Source organism: Portunus trituberculatus, chromosome 2 (genome assembly GCF_017591435.1).
Source record: "Portunus trituberculatus isolate SZX2019 chromosome 2, ASM1759143v1, whole genome shotgun sequence".
Lineage (NCBI taxonomy): Eukaryota > Metazoa > Arthropoda > Malacostraca > Decapoda > Portunidae > Portunus > Portunus trituberculatus.
The window spans coordinates 5,887,134-5,907,133 of NC_059256.1; the positions used below are offsets into that span (position 1 = coordinate 5,887,134).

The window sequence follows — 20,000 nt, forward strand, 5'->3', positions numbered from 1 at the left end:
GTTTTGGGGTGTTTTGAGGTGTTTTGAGGTGTTTTGGGGTGTTTTGGGGGTTTTGTTTTTAGATGTTTAGGTGTTTTGGGGTGTTTAGAGTTGTTTTGGGGTGTTTTGGAGTATTTTAGGGTGTTTAGAGGTGTTTTTGGTGTTTAGAGGTGTTTTGAGGTGTTTATGAGGTGTTTTAGGTGTTTTGAGGTGTTTTTGGGTGTTTTGAGATGTTTTGGGAGTTAAGAGGTGTTTTGTGTTTTGAGGTGTTTAGAGATGTTTTGGGTGTTTTGAGGTGTTTCAAGGTGTTTTGGGTGTTTGGAGTGTTTGAGGTGTTTGAGGTGTTTTGGGGTGTTTGAGTGTTTTGGGGTGTTTGAGTGTTTTGGGGTGTTTGAGTATTTAAGGTGTTTCAAGGTGTTTATGGATGTTTTGGGTGTTTAAGGTGTTTTGGGTGTTTGGGCGTTTCATGGTGTTTTGGGTGTTTCAAGGTGTTTGGGGTGTTTAGAGTGTTTATGGGATGTTTAGAGATGTTTTGGGTGTGTTTCAGGTGTTTTGGGGTGTTTAGAGGTGTTTTGGGGTGTTTAGAGGTGTTTTGGGTGTTTAGAGGTGTTTTGTGTTTAGAGGTGTTTTGGGTGTTTAGAGGTGTTTTGGGTGTTTAGAGGTGTTTTGGGTGTTTAGAGGTGTTTTGGGGTGTTTAGAGTGTTTTGGGTGTTTAGAGGTGTTTTGGGGTGTTTAGAGTTTTTGGGTGTTTAGAGGTGTTTTGGGGTGTTTAGAGGTGTTTTGGGTGTTTAGAGGTGTTTTGGGGTGTTTAGAGGTGTTTTGGGTGTTTCAAGGTGTTTTGGTGTGTTTGGAGTGTTTTAGGGTGTTTCAAGGTGTTTTGGGGTGTTTAGAGGTGTTTTGGGGTGTTTAGAGGTGTTTTGGTGTATTCTGGAGTGTTTTAGGGGTGTTTCATGGTGTTTTTTGGTGTTTAGAGGTGTTTTTTGGGTGTTTAGATATGTTTTTATGGGTGCTTAGGTATTTTTTGAGTGTTTAGAGGTGCTTTTTGGGTGTTTAGAGGTGTTTTTGGGTGCTTAAGGTACATTTTGCTCGGTCCGATTGTCTAAAGCACTAATTCAATGTTTTTGAATGGGACTGTTTCGCTACAGTCACAAACAATCACCGTTGCCCAAATATCCACACGTCCGGGGGGTGAACATAAACGCATTCGCAAACGATCATTTAGAAGGAGTTCCGATGAAGAGGACGAGATTCTTGTGGAGGAGGCTTCAAAATATCCCTCCTTGTGGCAGCTCTCACATCTCAAATACACTGACTGACGGCTCAAAGGTTTTAAGATGAAGAGGACGAGATTCTTGTGGAGGAAGCTTCAAAATATCCCTCCTTGTGGCAGCTCTCACATCTCAAATACACTGACCGACGGCTCAAAGGTTTTAAGATGAAGAGGACGAGATTCTTGTGGAGAAAGCTTCAAAATATTCCTCCTTGTGGCAGCTCTCACATCTCAAATACACCGACTGACGGATCAAAGGTTTTAAGATGAAGAGGACGAGATTCTTGTGGAGGAAGCTTCAAAATATTCCTCCTTGTGGAAGCTCTAACATCTCAAATACACTGACTGACCGCTCAAAGGTTTTAAGATGAAGAGGACGAGATTCTTGTGGAGGAGGCTTCAAAATATCCCTCCTTGTGGCAGCTCTAACATCTCAAATACACTGACCGACGGATCAAAGGTTTTAAGATGAAGAGGACGAGATTCTTGTGGAGGAAGCTTCAAAATATCCCTCCTTGTGGAAGCTCTAACATCTCAAATACACCGACTGACGGATCAAAGGTTTTAAGATGAAGAGGACGAGATTCTTGTGGAGGAAGCTTCAAAATATCCCTCCTTGTGGCAGCTCTCACATCTCAAATACACCGACCGACGGATCAAAGGTTTTAAGATGAAGAGGACGAGATTCTTGTGGAGGAAGCTTCAAAATATCTCTCCTTGTGGCAGCTCTCACATCTCAAATACACCGACCGACGGCTCAAAGGTTTTAAGATGAAGAGGACGAGATTCTTGTGGAGGAAGCTTCAAAATATCTCTCCTTGTGGCAGCTCTCACATCTCAAATACACCGACCGACGGCTCAAAGGTTTTAAGATGAAGAGGACGAGATTCTTGTGGAGGAAGCTTCAAAATATCCCTCCTTGTGGCAGCTCTCACATCTCAAATACACCGACCGACGGCTCAAAGGTTTTAAGATGAAGAGGACGAGATTCTTGTGGAGGAAGCTTCAAAATATCCCTCCTTGTGACAGCTCTTACATCTCAAATACACCGACCGACGGATCAAAGGTTTTAAGATGAAGAGGACGAGATTCTTGTGGAGGAAGCTTCAAAATATCCCTCCTTGTGGCAGCTCTCACATCTCAAATACACCGACCGACGGATCAAAGGTTTTAAGATGAAGAGGACGAGATTCTTGTGGAGGAAGCTTCAAAATATCCCTCCTTGTGGCAGCTCTCACATCTCAAATACACTGACTGACGGCTCAAAGGTTTTAAGATGAAGAGGACGAGATTCTTGTGGAGGAAGCTTCAAAATATTCCTCCTTGTGGAAGCTCTAACATCTCAAATACACCGACCGACGGATCAAAGGCATCTGGGCAGAACTTGTTGATAGAGATGGAAAACAAGGAGAGTTTGATTCTTGTTTGTTTCACCCAAGGCTTCTTTTTCGCTGTGTGTTTAGGAGCCGCTATGGTGCAGTGGAACCATGCGTGCTTTGCGGTCCAAGGGGTCACCAAGCTCATGGGTTTGAAGCCTGTCCACGGTCAGAGTGCAGGTTGGACTTCCTCACTCAGGGCAGTGGTTTCCTAGCGGGTGGGGGTTTGAGATAGGAGATATCGCAAAAAGTTTCCCCTTTACCCGAGAAATTCCCACAAATAAATTAAAAAAACATTAAGGCTTCATAACGCAATGGTACACAACAGGTGGAGGCCTCGTGACAACAATGACAACTATTTACTGTCATACTACAGGGTGTCCATTTAACCTAACCATTAGAAAGACAGTTGACAAGATATCTTAAAATTTGCTGCAGTGTTTAGTGTTCAATGCAGTTTTTTCTTTAATAATCTAATACACTACTATAAGGACGCCATTACTTGTACGCAGCATATCAAGGCGGTGCTGAATTTCTTGCCGTTTTAGTGGTGGCAATGGTCTCAGAAACCCTTTGCTTTGGACCGGTGGACTGAAAGAGATTGGCCTATTTCATTTCACCACCTCCTCAGCTAGACCTTCTTAATTTAATCGCAACACCACACCTTCTTTGAGACAATTTCGCCACGTGCCTGCCATCTCGTCAAAAATCACACTAACGCTCAAAGCAAAATGGTACACCCACTACTATCAGAGGACCAATAATCTTTAAACCATCGTACAGAAATGATCCTGATAGTCACATGGAGCAAAACGTTCCATTAAAGGGTGTTTTATTTACCTTTCTCTGTTTTGAAGATGTTTGGAGGTTAGGTTAGGTTAGGTTAGATTAGGTTAGGTTAGGTTAGATTAGGTTAGATTAAGTTAGTTTAGGTAAGGTTAGATAAGGTTAGATTAGGTTAGGTTAAGTTAGTTTAGGTAAGGTTAGGTTAGGTTAGATTAAGTTAGTTTAGGTTAGGTTAGGTTAGGTTAGATTAGGTTAGGTTAAGTTTGTTTAGGTTAGGTAAGGTTAGATAAGGTTAGATTAGGTTAGATTAAGTTCGTTTAGGTAAGGTTAGATTAGGTTAGATTAAGTTAGTTTAGGTAAGGTTAGGTAAGGTTAGGTTAAGTTTGTTTAGGTAAGGTTAGGTTAGGTTAGTTTAGGTTAGGTTAGGTAAGGTTAGATTAAGTTAGTTTAGGTTAGGTTAGGTAAGGTTAGATTAGGTTAGGTTAAGTTGTTAGGTTAGGTTAGGTTAGGTTAGGTTAGGTTAAGTTAGGTTAAGTTAGTTTAGGTAAGGTTAGATTAGGTTAGGTTAATTACAATGCTATTCTTCCTCCTCCTCCTCCTTCTGTACAACTATTTCAACCTTCATTCCAAATCTTGCTACATCCTTCCATTTTTCCTCCTCCTCCTTCTTCACTAAACACACATACATGAAAAAATTTGGCCAGAAAGATCTTGCTAATAAAAAGTCTTAAGGTGAGTGAGTGAGTGAGTGAGTGAGTGTGTATCAATGTATGTATGTATGTATGTGTGTGTGACATCAACAACAATCACCAAACATTACCTTGGTGGGCGGAAACTTGGTGATGAAAAAATTGGCCACAAAACAGAAGGTCTTGCTAATGAGAGGCACACAGAGGGACTGATGGAGCATGGCCGCTATCCGATAGTTTGGGCCATAAAACGGGTCGCTGATGGCCGGGCACAGCATGTTGTTTAGGTTCACTTGAGACAGCTGTGGGGTGGTTAGGTTAGGTTAGGTTTGGGTGTGTTTGGAGGTGTTTTTGTGTGTTTTTTAGGTGTTTTTGTGTGTTTTATAGGTGTTTTTGTGTGTTTTTTAGGTGTTTTTGTGTGGTTTTTAGGTGTTTTGTGTGTTTTAGGTGTTTTGTGTGTTTTAGGTGTTTTGTGTGTTTTGGGTGTTTTGTGTGTTTTGTTTTGTGTTTTTTAGGTGTTTTTGTGTGGTTTTAGGTGTTTTTGTGTGTTTTTGGGGTATTTTGAGTGTTTTTTAGGTGTTTTTGTGTGTTTTTAGGTGTTTTTGTGTGTTTTTTAAGTTTTTTTTTTTTGTGTGTTTGAATTGCCTAAGATTACAGGAAATTGCAGTTCATAAAGAGGATATTGGAAGATTACTGTACAGGTTAGAAGTCATGGAAGCAATGGAGGTGGCTGGTGTCTCAGGCTGGGTGTTAAAAGAATGTCAACAACAACTACTGAAGCCAATTTAGGAAACAATTAAAAGTTCAACAAATGAAGGGAAAGTTATACAAGAGTGGAAGACAGCCAATGTAATACTGATATTTAAAGGAGGAAAGGCAACTGAACCACTAAACTACAGACCAGTGTCACTTACATGTGTCGTAGGGAAGTTATGTGAAATAATTATCAAAGAAAAATGGGTTAAATTTCCGGAAGAGGAGCAAGTCATATCGAACAGACAGTTTGGGTTCAGGACAGGACGGTCATGTGTATCAAACTTATTAAGCTTCTACTCCAGGGTTATTGCAGGACTGGAAAGCAGAGATGGCTAGGTGGACACAGTATACCTGGACATTAAAAGGCATTTGATAAAGTCCCGCACAGAAGACTTCTTTGGAAACTAGAGAACATAGGAGGACTGCGTGGAACCTTGCTCGAATTGACAAGAGATTATTTGAAGGATAGGGAAATGAGAACTGTGATTAGAGATACATACTCATCTTGGGGTAAAGTAACTAGCAGGGTGCCACAAGGGTCAGTGTTAGCCCCATTATGTTTCAGATTTATGTAAACGACATTCACATTGGGGTAAACAGCTATATGAATTTATTTGCTGATGATGCAAAGTTGCTAAGAGTTATCAAAACCAGAGAGGACTGTCTGCTGTTGCAGGAAGATTTAAACAAGATCTATGAATGGAGCAGGAAGTGGAAATTGGAGTTTAATGCCAAGAAACGCCACATAATGGAACTAGGAAAGAGTAAGAGAAGACCAGTATGGAACTATTTGATGGGAGAGGAGCAAATAATGAAGACTAAAGAGGAAAAAGATCTTGGAGTGATCATACAAGAAAATCTGAGCCCTGATAAACACATAAGCAAGATATTTGGACTATCATATAAGATGTTGACTAATATAAGAGTGGCATTTCATTACATGGATAAAGATATGATGAAAAGACTCATCACAAGCAAGATACACCCAAGGCTGGAATATGCAGCAGTGGTGTGGTCTGACACCTCTACAAAGGATATAAGAAAATTGGAAAGGATACACAAGATTGCTACAAACATGGTGCCAGAACTAAAGGACCTCACATATGAAGAACGACTGAAGGAAATGGGACTAAAGGACCTCACATATGAAGAACGACTGAAGGAAATGGGACTAAAGGACCTCACATATGAAGAACGACTGAAGGAAATGGGACTAAAGGACCTCACATATGAAGAACGACTGAAGGAAATGGGACTAAAGGACCTCACATATGAAGAACAACTAAAGGAAATGGGACTGCCAACCTTACAAGATGGAAGAGAACGAGGGGACCTAATAACAATGAACAAGATAGTCAATGGCACTGAAAAGATAGACAAGGAAGACCTGGTGCTGGTGACACAACAACATGGAAGGACAAGAGGACATGGAAAGAAGATCAGGATGAGGCAGTGTGTCAAGGATGTTGCAAAATACAGCTTTCCACACAGAACAAGCACAATGTGTCAAGAACCTTAAAAATAACTAGATAAATGGAGATATGGAGACAGGACACTATGAGCCCCACTCCAACCCTGTACAAAATAACTAGGTAAACACACACACACACACTCAAACACATTTCTCTCTCTCTCTCTCTCTCTCTCTCTCTCTCTCTCTTACCATGCCAATAAGCTGTAGAGGCAGGAAGTGGTATATGAGTAGAATTCCAAGAGACATGATGGTCCAGCTCATGTCCCACTGGTCCTCCACTGTGTACACACCTGCAAGGAAAAGATAGGTGTTACTGCTCTGTGTGTGTGTCCGTGTGTGTGTGCATCTCCAGCTCAAACGCAGCCTAACCTAACCAAATGAGATATGTTTAATACTTTTTGTGTGTTTTAAGAGTGTTTTGTGGTGTTTTGAAGTGTTCTGGGGTGTTTAAAGGTGTTTTTGTGTGTTTTAAGAGTGTTTTGTGGTGTTTTGACAAGGTGTTTTAGTGTGTTTTAAGAGTGTTTTGTGGTGTTTTGAAGTGTTTCTGGGTGTTTTAAGAGTGTTTTGTGTGTTATGATGTGTTCTGGGGTGTTTAGAGGTGTTTTTTGGTGTTTTAAGAGGGTTTTGTGTGTTTTACGAGTGTTTTGTGGTGTTTAAAGGTGTTTTTGAGTGTTTGAAGTGTTTTGTGGTGTTTTGCAGTGTTCTGTGATGTTTAAAGGTGTTTTTGGGTGTTTTAAGTGTGTTTTGCATGTTTTAAGAGTGTTTTGTGGTGTTTTGAAGTGTTCTGTGTGTTGTTTGTAAGAGTGTTCTGGGTGTTTTAAAGAGTGGTGTTTGAAATGTTTTGTGGTGTTTAAAGGTGTTGATGTTTAAAGCTGTTTTTGGGTGTTTTGAAGTGTTCTGTGATGTTTAAAGCTGTTTTTGGCTGTTTTAAGAGTGTTTTGTGTGTTTTAAGTGTATTTTGGAGTGTTTGAAGTGTTTTGTAGTTTTTAAATATTCTAACCTAACGTAAACACAGCCTGACCTAACCAAACATACTGAAAAAAACAAAATAAATAAATAAATGAATAAAAAATAAAAACACACACACACACACACACGTACGTACCCCCAAGCCGCAGCAGGTAGTATGGGGTGACCAGCATCATTACGTGTTCCACCCAGTACATCTCCATCTCAAAGGGAAGCTGGCGGGAGTTTGTGACGGGGAAGATGAGAGCCAGGACCGCACCGTTCAGGAAATTGAGGTGGACTCGGAAAACAGCTGTCACGAATCGGCTTGGGGGGGCTGCCAGGAGGTAGATCTGTGGGGGGGGGGGAGAGTGAGGGTGTGAGGGAGAGAAATATATAATTGTGTTTGTTTGAAAGGGAGGAAGAGAGAGAGGGAGGGAGAGAGGGAGAGAGGGTGAGAGAGAGAGAGAGAGAGAGAGAGAGAGAGTTGTTTGGTTAGTTCTTTGTCTCTCTCTCTCTCTCTCTCTCTCTCTCTCTCTCTCTCTCTCTCTCTCTCTCTCTCTCTCACTATGAAGTTATATATCCTTGCTACCTCTCTCTCTCTCTCTCTCTCTCTCTCTCTCTCTCTCTCTCTCTCTCTCTCTCTCTCTCTCTCTCTCTCTCTCTTTCAATCTCTCTCACTGTGAACTTATATAACCTTGCTGCTACTCTCTCTCTCTCACACACACACACACACTTACCCACCCCTCTCTCTCTCTCCCTCCTTCCCTCCCTCCCTCCCCTTGCCCTGTCTTGCCCACCTGTATAGCAGTGGTGACATGGCAGGGGTTGAGCAGGTAGATAATCTGTTTGCTGGATAATTTGAAACCAATCTCCGTGCCAAAAATCATTGACACTAACACTAGAAGAGCCCTCTTGCCCCCTCGGTCCTTCCTGTAGGTGTGGAGAGCTGTGTGTCAGTGTTACGAGGCTTAGAACACCAATAAAACGCATGAAAAAGAGCTTCAAACACCTTCAAACACCCCAAAACACCACAAAATGCCTTCAAACACCCCAAAAAATCTTCAAACACCCCAAAAACACCTTCAAACACCCCAAAAACACCTTCAAACATCCCAAAACACCACAAAAACACCTTCAAACACCACAAAAACACCTTCAAACACCCCCAAACACCTTCAAACACCCCAAAACACCTTCAAACACTCCAAAATGCCTTCAAACACCCCAAAACACCTTCAAACACCACAAAAACACCTTCAAACACCCCAAAATCCTTCAAACACCTTCAAACACCCCAAAACACCACAAAACACCTTCAAACACCCCAAAACACCACAAAACACCTTCAAACACCGCAAAAACACCTTCAAACACTCCAAAACACAGGGAAACAGCTTTAAACACCATAAAACACAGAGAAACACCTTCCAACAGCGCCCTCTTGCCCCTGCGGTCCTTCCTGTAGGGGTGGAGAGCTGTGTCAGTGCTACGTGGCTTAAAACACCCAAAAACACATGAAAAACACCTTAAAACACCCCAAAACACAGAGAAACACCTTCCAACAGCGCCCTCTTGCCCCCGCGGTCCTTCCTGTAGGGGTGGAGAGCTGTGTGTCAGTGCTACGGGGCTTAAAACACCCAAAAAATGCATGAAAAACACCTTAAAACACCTCCAAACACCCCAAAACAGTAAAAATCTTTAAAACACAGGAAAACACCTCTAAACAACCTAAAACACCTCCAAACAGCTTTAAACAATCTAAAACACAGTAAAACAGCTTTAAAAACCCCAAAACACATGAAAACACCTCCAAACACCCCAAAATGCAGGGAAACACCTTGAAACACACCAAAACACATGAAAACACCTTAAAACACCCCTAAAACACCAGAAAACACTCAAAATCGTACAAAACACCTCAAACACCCCAAAACACATGAAAACACCCTCACACACCCCAAAATACCCCAACACTCAAAATCATACCAAAACATCTCAAACACACCAATACACACCAAAACACCCCAAATCACACCAAAACATCCCAAAACATACCAAACACACTCAAAACACCCAGAAAACACCACAAAACACCCCAAAACACACACAAAACACACCAAAAAACACCCACACAAAACACCTCAAACAGCCAAAACACCCAAAACCACAAAACACCACAAAACACACAAAACACCTCAAACAAACAAAACAACCAAACACCCAAAACACAAAACAAACCAAAACACATCAAAACACCCAAACAACACATCAAATCATAGAACACTCAAACACCACAAAACACCCAAAACACCCAAAACGCAAAAAACTTAAAACACCCAGCAAAACACCGCAAAACACACAGGCTTAAACACACCAAAACACCCCAAAACACACCAAAACACCCAAAACACCCAAAACACACACCCCAAAACACCCAAAACACACCAAAACACACCAAAACACACGAAAACACCTCAAACACCAAAACACACAAAACACAAAACACAAAACACACCAAAACACACTAAATCACCCTAAAACACATCAAAACACTAAAACACCCTAAAACACCCAAAACACACCAAAACCACACAAAACAACAACACACCAAAACACACAAAACACACCAAAACACACCCAAAACACTCCAAAACACCTCATAACACCACCTCACCTTACAAGCTTATAAGAGGCAGGGCAGGTGATGTTAGAGTAGCCCCAGAACACATAGAACAAGGGCACCGCACACCCCAGCAGTGTTCTACTGCAAACACCCCATAGAACACTCTAAAACACCACAAAATAACCCAAAAACTTTAGAAAAACACAGCAAAACAGGCTTAAACACACCTAAACACCTCAAAACACACAAAATACACCAAAAACACCCAAAACACACCAAAACACCAAAACACAAAACATAAACAGCAAAACACACCAAAAACACACAAAACACCCAACACACACCAAAACACTCAAACACATAAAACACCCAAAACACCCAAAATCACCCACAAAACACACCCAAAACACACAAAAACACACCAAAAACACCCCAAAACACACCTAAAACACCCCAAAACACCTCATATCACCACCTCACCTTACAAGCTTATAGGAGGCAGGGCAGGTGATGTTAGAGTAGCCCCAGAACACATAGAACAGGGCACCAAGACACCCCAGCAGTGTTCTACTACAAGCACCCCATAGAACACTCTAAAACACCACAAAATAACCCAAAAACTTTAGAAAAACACAGCAAAACAGGCTTAAACACACCTAAACACCTCAAAACACACCAAAACACTCAAACACAACCAAAACACACAAAATCATACAAAACACTCAAAATCACTGCAAAACATCCAAAACACACCAAAACACACAAAATCACCAAAACACACAAAACACCTCAAAACAACCAAAACACACAAAATCACCGCAAAACACACTAAAACACCTCAAAACACACCAAAACACACAAAATCACCCCAAAACACACAAAAACACACAAAACAACTCAAAACACACCAAAAACACCCCAAAACACCTCAAACACCACCTCACCTTACAAGCTTATAGGAGGCAGGGCAGGTGATGTTAGAGTAGCCCCAGAACACATAGAACAGGGGCACCGCACACCCCAGCAGTGTTCTACTACAAGCAACCCATAGAACACTCTAAAACACCACAAAATAACCCAAAAACTTTAGAAAAACACAGCAAAACAGGCTTAAACACACCTAAACACCTCAAAACACACCAAAAACACTCAAAACAGCCAGAAAACACCCCAAACCATCAAAAAACACACAAAATAAACGCAAAACACACCAAAACACAAACACAAAAACACCCAAAACACACCAAAACACAAAACACAAAAAAACACAAACACAAACACAAAACACAAAATCACCCCAAAACACACCAAAACACACCAAAAACACCCCTAAAACACTCCAAAACACCTCATATCACCACCTCACCTTACAAGCTTATAGGAGGCAGGGCAGGTGATGTTAGAGTAGCCCCAGAACACATAGAACAGGGGCACTGCACATCCCAGCAGCGTCTCCAGCAGTCTTCTATGTAGTGACAGAAAGGAAGCACATTGAGGGCCCCCATTTCCAGGTATATTGGGATCAACTCCGCCATAACCCCAGTCCAGAACGTTCTCCCAGGTGTAACGGCCACTCAGCGCCATCCTGGGGTGTAGGGGGTGAGATGTAATTAGGTTAGAAGTGTTTTGGTGTGTTTTGAGTTTTTTTTGGGGTGTTTTTGTGTGTTTTTGGGGTGTTTTTGAGTGTTTTGGTGTGTTTTTGTGTGTGTGTTGTTGTGAGTGTTTTTGGTGTGTTGTGTGTTTTGTGTGTTCAGCGTTTCCTGGGTGTGTTTTGAGGTGTTTTGGGGTGTTTTGGTGTTTTGTTTTGGTGTGTTTTGTGTTGTTTTGGTGTTTTGTGTGTGTGTTTAGTGGTGTTTGGTGTTTTTGTGTGTTGTTTTTGTGTGTGTTTTTGTGTTTTGTGTGTGTGTTTGTTGTGTTTGGTGTTTTGTGTTGTGGTGTTTGTGTGTGTTTTGTGTGTTTGTGTTTTTGTGTGTGTGTGTTTTTTTGTGTTGTTGTTGTTTTGGTGTGTGTTTGTGTTGGTGTGTTTTAGTGTTTAGTGTTTTGTGTGTTTTTGGTGTATTTGTGTGTGTGGTGTTTTGTGTGTGTTTTGTGTTTTGGTGTTTTAGTGTTATGTTTTGGTGTTTTTAGTGTAGTGTGTGTTTGGAGAGTATTTGTGTTTTAGATGTGTTTTGGAGTGTTTTTGGTGTTCTTGGTATGTTGCGGGTGTTTCTGGTGTTGTTTGGGTGTTTTTTGAGTATTTTGGTGTGTTTTGGATGTTTTGAGAGAGACATATAATTAGGTTGTATTAGCAAACATTTCTCATAATTGTTAATCTTAAGACAACTTTGCACAGCTGCCATCAAATGTCCTAACCTCCTACACCACCCTAACCTGACCTGGCAAATGGTGGTAGTAGTAGTAGTAGTAGTAGTAGTAGTAGTAGTAGTAGTAGTAGTAGTAGTAGTAGTAGTAGTAGTAGTAGTAGTAGTAGTAGTGATGGTTAGCTTACATAATATAATTGAGTTTACAGTGTGTGTAATTCACCTCGGTCGCCTGCTGGTCACCCCGCCAGTCTTCCCCATTAGGGAGCGAGGTCAGAGCTCATAGACCGATCTTCGGGTAGGACTGATACCACAACACACTCCACACACCGGGACAGCGAGGCCACACCCCTCCAGTTACACCCCGTACCTATTTACTGCTGCCTCAACACACCCTACACATTAACACACCACAACACACTCCACACACCGGGACAGCGGCCACAACCTCCAGTTACACCCGTACCTATTTACTGCTGCCTCAACACACCCTACACATTAACACACCACAACACACTCCACACACCGGGACAGCGAGGCCACAACCCCTCCAGTTACACCCCGTACCTATTTACTGCTGCCTCAACACACCCTACACATTAACACACCACAACACACTCCACACACCGGGACAGCGAGGCCACAACCCTCCAGTTACACCCGTACCTATTTACTGCTGCCTCAACACACCCTACACATTAACACACCACAACACACTCCACACACCGGGACAGCGAGGCCACAACCCCTCCAGTTACACCCCGTACCTATTTACTGATCTAAGCTCTCTGTGTCCTGTCTCCTTGTCCATTCCTGTCATATCTCTCTTTCATCTGGTTGACACACACCGCGTCGACGACATGACTGCTCAGTTTATTCCACTTATCAATGCTACGATGCGGGAAACTGTATTTTCTCACGTCATTTAGACAGATGTCCTCGGAGATAATTACTTGTATGTCAATCTTGTTCACCAATTTATACATAGTTATCATGTCTCCTCTTGTTCTTCTCTCTTCTAATGTGGTCAGTCCCAGCTTCCTCAGTCTTTCCTCATAGTCTAAGTCCCTGAGTCCTGGCACCATCCTTGTTGCCAGCCTCTGTACCTTTTCCACCTTCTTCACATTTTTCTTCATATGCAGTGACCAGACACATGCTGCATATTCTAGCTGGGGTCTTATTAAGGTGCATAATATCTTCATCATTCCTTCATCTAGGTAGTGGAATGCAAGGCCAATATTTTGAAGCATGTTGTATGTTTTCCAAAATATCTTGTTAATGTGTTTCTCCGGTGACAGAGTGTTTTGCACGGTTACTCTAAGTCTTTCTCCTCATTGGTGTGTGTGTGTGTGTGTGTGTGTGTGTGTGTCCTTGCTACATAAATAAGACCTTACTGAATCTTGACCTCAAAATTTTAGCATCTTACTCTATCGCAGTGAAACCTTTTGTCATCATCATCATCATCATCATCATTATTATTATTGTAGAAAAGACATAAATAAAAAGACATGTAATTTTTTTTTAATTAAGAATCTAATTATATAGAAAAATAAGAGAAAATTACATTACCAGAATATATTCATGTAATTCAACAAACACGTATTATTATTATTATTATTATTATTATTACAACTGCGATTACCTTGTCTTTCATTACTGAGAGAGAGAGAGAGAGAGAGAGAGAGAGAGAGAGAGAGAGAGAGAGAGAGAGAGAGAAACCACCACCACCACCACCACCACGTCCCCTTGACAAAACCAAAACAATCTCCCCCAGCCAATCCTTATCTCTATTTAACTCCTAATTTCTCATCTCCCGCCTTATCTCCGGCCTTCCCCGTCCCGTGACCAGCTGGGGGAAGGACTTGGCTATCTACAGGTGGATAATTAAGGCTACAGGTGCAATAGGGAGCTCACCAGATGATAAAATGTAGGAATATGTGCCTTAAGTTTCGCCCGCTTCGCCCACCGCCTGCTCCTCTCGCTCTCTCTCTCTCTCTCTTGAGCGAATCTGGACTTTCATTTTTTTACGGGGTTACTAATTATTTTTCCCTGTTTTTTTTATTTTTTTCTTGTTTTTGTAATAGTGTTTTGTTATTTTCTTGTTTTTTTGTAAATTTTTGCTTGTTTTTCGATTTTTGCTTTGTAATTTTAGCTTGTTTTTTAATTTTCCGTGTTTTTGAAATTGCTTTTTTGTGATTCTTGTGTTTTTGTGTTTTTTATGGTGTTTTACGGTGTTTTATGATTAATTTACTGGTGTTTTTTTATTTTTTTTCTGTTTTATTTTTCACATTTCTATTTCGTATGTTTTTATTTTATTTATCCTCAAATAAATATCTTTTATGTCTTGATTTTGACATTAGTGTTAAAAAAAATCAATCTTTTTCTTCACCTTTTCCAAGCATTCTGTCTGTTTTGTATGTTATTCTATTTCTTGACCTAACAGCTGACATGTTTGATTTCAACATCTCAACAACAACATGTTTGAAATCAACATCTCAAAATGCCCCTAAAACACACTCAAAACATGCATATACTCAAACACACCTCCACACCACACTCAAGGCACGTCAAATACACCTAAGAGACTCAAAACACACTCAAAACACACAAAACACACTCAAAACATGCATATACTCAAACACACCTCCACACCACACTCAAGGCACGTCAAATACACCTAAGAGACTTAAAACACACTGAAAACACACAAAATACACTCAAAACATACTTATAACACCCCCCAAACACCCTGCAACACACTTAAAACACCCCCAATATACCCCAGAGCAACACAATGCATTATAAAGAACGTTAGGATTAAAAGGGACACTTACCTAAATATTCCACCTTGGCTCCTTCTCCTATTCCGCCTCTATTTCTCGTTTCTTGTTCGTCCTCCTCCTTTGTTTCTCCTTCTTCCTTCTGTTGCTTCCGTGTTGACGTGTGAGCCTAGAAACACATCAAAACACAAGATATTACACAAAATATTGAGGAGAAGGAGGCTGACTTAAGTATTGTGGCTTGGCTTCTCCTCTTCTTCCTTCTCTCTTTCTCCTTCCTTCCTCCTTATCCTCCTTTATTCCTCCTTTCTACTTCCTTCTGCTACTAGTATCTACACACCTGAACCCTGAAACACACGAACACACGCAGGAATCACCAGATATTAGGCAAAATATTGACGAACTGCGGGTTTGGAAAAGAGGCGGCAGCCCGGGGCGATGGTGAGCCACCACCTGGGCTGTGGTCATCACAGAGAACGGGAGCGGGGGTCACTCGGCTAAATTACGTAAATCATTTCATTTTAAAAATGACTTTTCCAAAAAACGAAGCCACGGCCGAATGCTTGTTATTTTATGACGTGATAAATAGGAAAACTAAGTTTAAAAATATCAAAACAACTCCAGCTTCACCACTTTTTAAAAAATGTCTAAATTAAGTATGCTAAATATAAAACAACATTCAAACTTATAAATCTGCTAAAACGCCCTGCAAAGTCAAGCCATTTTCACTTGGCGAGTGTTTGACCACATTTGAGGGAGTGTGAGGTATCTTTCAAGGCATTCCACAGCGAGTTACACCGAGAACCACAAACGTCACCAAATAAAATAAAGAAAAATAAGACGTTTTTTCAACACCACCAAACACCATTTCAAAGTCCACATATTTCACTCAATAGATTGATTTCACGCCTAAAAGAGGACAGCCGATCCTTTGACACCACAAAGGCCCACTTATACCGTCAAATAAGAAACCTCAAAATTCGAGAGGGAAAATTTTGACCGTTGAAAAGCCTTTAACACACGCCATAAAACACCACTAAACGCCACATATTTACCCAACACAGGCGCGCAACACACTTCAAACACAACGAAACATTTATACAAACCATAAAAACACACCATGGAAGCGTAATAATACCCTCAGGAAATATTTGAAAAAAAGTATTTGACCCAGCAGGCTGCCCGGGTGGGAGGGTGGTGGCTAGGGGTCTTGGGTGGGAGGCGGCCCGGAGGTAGAAGCGGGAAGAGCGGCGGCGGGACCTCCATATTTAGCCTTTATCATCTTACCAAGCTAGAATTAAGCCACTCAGGGAACTATTGACCAGGGGATATGAAATAGTAGACTGGTGGCTGCATTGTGACACATGTTTGGCTTACGGTAAGTGAAGGAAGCAAATATCAGCGGGTAATACAGACGCCTGGCTCTCTTTAATGCTCGTTATACCTATCACATATTAATATTGACCTTCTATTTTCACTCTCATACGTCAAGAAAACCTAACAATAAGTGAATGGCCTTATAAGTACCTTTAATTCATGAAGACAAGGCAGTGTGGAGGTTGTGGTGAAGGCTGCACTGCTTGTCTTGTCGTTTGGTAATTGGTGATTGGTGCTGCTTGAAAACTGTTGGTGATATAGCAATGATATGTGTGTGTGTGTGTGTGTGTGTGTGTGTGTGTGTGTGTGTGTGTGTAGGCATGTTTTGGATGTGTTTGGGGCTATTTTTAGTGTGTTTACGAGTGTTTTCCGTATATAAGAGTGTCTTTTGAGTGTTTACGGCTGTGTGTGTGTGTGTGTGTGTGTGTGTGTGGTGTGTGTGTGTGTGTGTGTGGTGGGTGTGTGTGTGTGTGTGTGTGTGTGTGTGTACGGGACAGTATAACCACCACCTGCACCACCACCCTTACCGTCACCACGACCACTGGACAACTGCCGCCCCATTCGTAGCAGCACTGCAGCAGGGTTGCCGGGCTATCTACACAACAACGTGGAATAGGAGTGTTGCCACCAACAGCATCGTTTCAAATGTGGAAATTATTCCACATATACGTAGAAATTTACACGTCATACTATAGGAGACACATACGCTAATATAATGAAACAAACATTGTTGTCATAATTCTGCATATATTAAAAAATGCTACCATGACTCTTTCCAACATTTTAGTACATATTTCTTTCCAAAGTGACACTGATTCTTGGAAGGGTGTTGATGTAGAAATGTATTCCACGATCAGATGCCAGATGTCACAATATTTCTACGCTAGCAGACAAATTTCCACGTAGCAGGCGGTGTGTCTGTGAAGGGAGCAGGTGTGTATGAAAGTTTATGGTAACTATCTCTTACAATATCTTTTATCAATGAGACACTATACTCATGAAGAAGAAGAAGAAGCAGCCGAGTCGCCGCACGTCTCTGCCTCGTCTGTGTCTCATCTCATCTCTGTTTTATTTTTTTGGCATTCCATGTAAGATTTCACTTTATGCATTACAAAACAATCCCTTCTTGGTGGCAAGGAGAGGTGGTGTTCCCAGCAACCTGAGAGCAACCTCATTACCGTCCCTCCAAACGTGCACGGATGCCAGGAGGTAGGAGGTTGCTCTGACGTTAAATAATCTTGGATCCACCTCCCGCTCTTCTGGTGCCTCACGTGCAGTCTGCCACCACTGAGTACAGACGAAATCTCTTCAACCTGCCTATAATTCACCAAGATGGCACCAAAACGTCCTTCACCTTCTGCATGTGGGGTGAGTTTTGATAAGTGGATGTTTGATAAAGTGGTAAAGCTCTGAGGAAGGTGGTGACTGTGGTGTGTGTGGTGAAGGCAGTGATGCAGTGAGTGTTGTGTTAATGGTGACTGTGGTGTGTGTGGTGAAGGCAGTGATGCAGTGAGTGTTGTGTTAATGGTGACTGTGGTGTGTGTGGTGAAGACAGTGACGTAGTGAGTGTTGTGTTAATGGTGACTGTGGTGTGTGTGGTGAAGACAGTGACGCAGTGAGTGTTGTGTTAATGGTGACTGTGGTGTGTGGTGAAGGCAGTGACGTAGTGAGTGTTGTGTTAATGGTGACTGTGGTGTGTGGTGAAGACAGTGACGTAGTGAGTGTTGTGTTAATGGTGACTGTGGTGTGTGGTGAAGGCAGTGACGTAGTGAGTGTTGTGTTAATGGTGACTGTGGTGTGTGTGGTGAAGGCAGTGACGCGGTGAGTGTTGTGTTAATGGTGACTGTGGTGTGTGTGGTGAAGGCAGTGACGCAGTGAGTGTTGTGTTAATGGTGACTGTGGTGTGTGTGGTGAAGGCAGTGACGTAGTGAGTGTTGTGTTAATGGTGACTGTGGTGTGTGTGGTGAAGACAGTGACGTGGTGAGTGTTGTGTTAATGGTGACTGTGGTGTGTGTGGTGAAGGCAGTGACGTAGTGAGTGTTGTGTTAATGGTGACTGTGGTGTGTGGTGAAGGCAGTGACGCAGTGAGTGTTGTGTTAATGGTGACTGTGGTGTGTGGTGAAGGCAGTGACGTAGTGAGTGTTGTGTTAATGGTGACTGTGGTGTGTGGTGAAGGCAGTGACGTAGTGAGTGTTGTGTTAATGGTGACTGTGGTGTGTGGTGAAGACAGTGACGTAGTGAGTGTTGTGTTAATGGTGACTGTGGTGTGTGTGGTGAATTCACAATGCTAAATAATAAAAACATGTTAATTTAGCAAAAAGGAGGATTTTGTAAGAATTTTTTGGACCACATCCCCCTATTATCTAGTTTCTTAGGAAAATTACATGTTTGTTTTACGCGAATTTTGATATACGCGATGCCTCTTGGAACGCATCTATCGCGTAAATCGAGAGTTACTTGTACTACTACTACTATCATCACTACTACCACCACCACCACTACTACCACCACTACCACTACTACTACTACTACTACTACTACTACTACTCCAGGCTTCACAACAACAAACAGTAAGTCTTTAAGGTAATTATTTTTATTACGAAGATTTTCAAAGTGAGAAAGTTTTGAGAGAAATAGAAAAAAAGATTAAAAGTTACAAAGATTATTATTATTATTATTATTATTATTATTATTATTGTTATTATTATTATTATTATTATGTTGAAGACCTATTAGGCACACACACACACACGCACACACAAACAGATTAATTTTATGTATACCTCCTCCTCCTCCTCCTCTTTACTTAATCTAAATGAGTAAATTATTCTCTCTCTCTCTCTCTCTCTCTCTCTCTCTCTCTCTCTCTCTCTCTCTCTTGATAAACACTCAAAAATAACAATAATAAAAAAATAACAACAATAATAATAATAATAATAATTAATAATAATCATTCTATCTATCATTATCTCCTCTTCTCTCTTCTTTTATTCTTCTTACTATTATTACTACTATCAACTTTACTATTACTATCACTACCATTATTATTATTATTATTATTATTTCTACTCGAACGCAACCGAACTTCCTCCTCCTCCTCTTGCGTCCCCTTCATTCCTGCGCTGTGATTGGCTGGCTCCCTCTCGGTCCTGCGCTGTGATTGGCTGGCTTCCCCCGTGACGTCATCGCTGCTTGTCTCGGTCTCGGTCTGGGCGCGCCGCTGATCTGCCTGGAGTTCCTTTAGGCGTTCCTTTAGGGGAGACATTTGTTGCTATTTGTTGTTGCTGTTGTTGTTATTATTATTATTATTATTATTATTGTTGTTACTACTACTACTACTACTACTACTACCACCACTACTACTACTATTATTATCATTGTCGTTATTGTGGCAGCAGCAGCAGCAGCAGCAGCAGTAGCAGTAGCAGCAGCAGCAGCAGTAGCAGCAGCAGCAGCAGCAGCAGCAGCAGCAGCAGCAGCAGCAGCAGCAGTAGCAGTAGTAGCAGCAGCAGCAGCAGCAGCAGCAGCAGTGGCAGCAGCAGCAGCAGCAGTAGCAGTGCAGCAGCAGCAGCAGCAGCAGCAGTGGCAGCAGCAGCAGTGGCAGTAGCAGTAGCAGCAGCAGTAGCAGCAGCAGCAGTG

The 20,000-nt window shown here is 41.7% G+C and overlaps 2 protein-coding genes across 4 annotated transcripts in view; both read right to left on the reverse strand.

The window, feature by feature from the left end:
• The window catches only part of LOC123503721 (transmembrane protein 164-like), a 46,948-nt gene extending 31,863 nt beyond the window's left edge, over positions 1-15,085 (reverse strand). For 2 of the 3 annotated variants that reach the window (XM_045253724.1, XM_045253710.1), the window contains exons 1-6: positions 14,119-14,194; positions 11,271-11,489; positions 8,079-8,211; positions 7,436-7,631; positions 6,520-6,620; positions 4,232-4,402 (exon numbers count right to left, since the gene is read on the reverse strand). In XM_045253724.1, coding sequence (XP_045109659.1) covers positions 4,232-4,402; positions 6,520-6,620; positions 7,436-7,631; positions 8,079-8,211; positions 11,271-11,488 — 819 coding nt within the window. In that variant the 5' untranslated portion in view covers position 11,489; positions 14,119-14,194. Of the gene's footprint in view, positions 1-4,231; positions 4,403-6,519; positions 6,621-7,435; positions 7,632-8,078; positions 8,212-11,270; positions 11,490-14,118; positions 14,195-15,038 lie in introns of those variants that run through there. The other variant, XM_045253716.1, reaches the window with a different exon arrangement.
• A 1,960-nt stretch (positions 15,086-17,045) lies between these two features.
• LOC123501573 (serine/threonine-protein kinase 32B-like) overlaps positions 17,046-20,000 on the reverse strand; it is a 16,748-nt gene continuing 13,793 nt past the window's right edge. Inside the window, exons 13-15 of the mRNA XM_045250481.1 lie at positions 19,405-19,611; positions 17,540-17,648; positions 17,046-17,050 (exon numbers count right to left, since the gene is read on the reverse strand). Of these exons, the coding sequence (XP_045106416.1) occupies positions 17,046-17,050; positions 17,540-17,648; positions 19,405-19,611 (321 nt within the window). The remainder of the gene's footprint in view (positions 17,051-17,539; positions 17,649-19,404; positions 19,612-20,000) is intronic.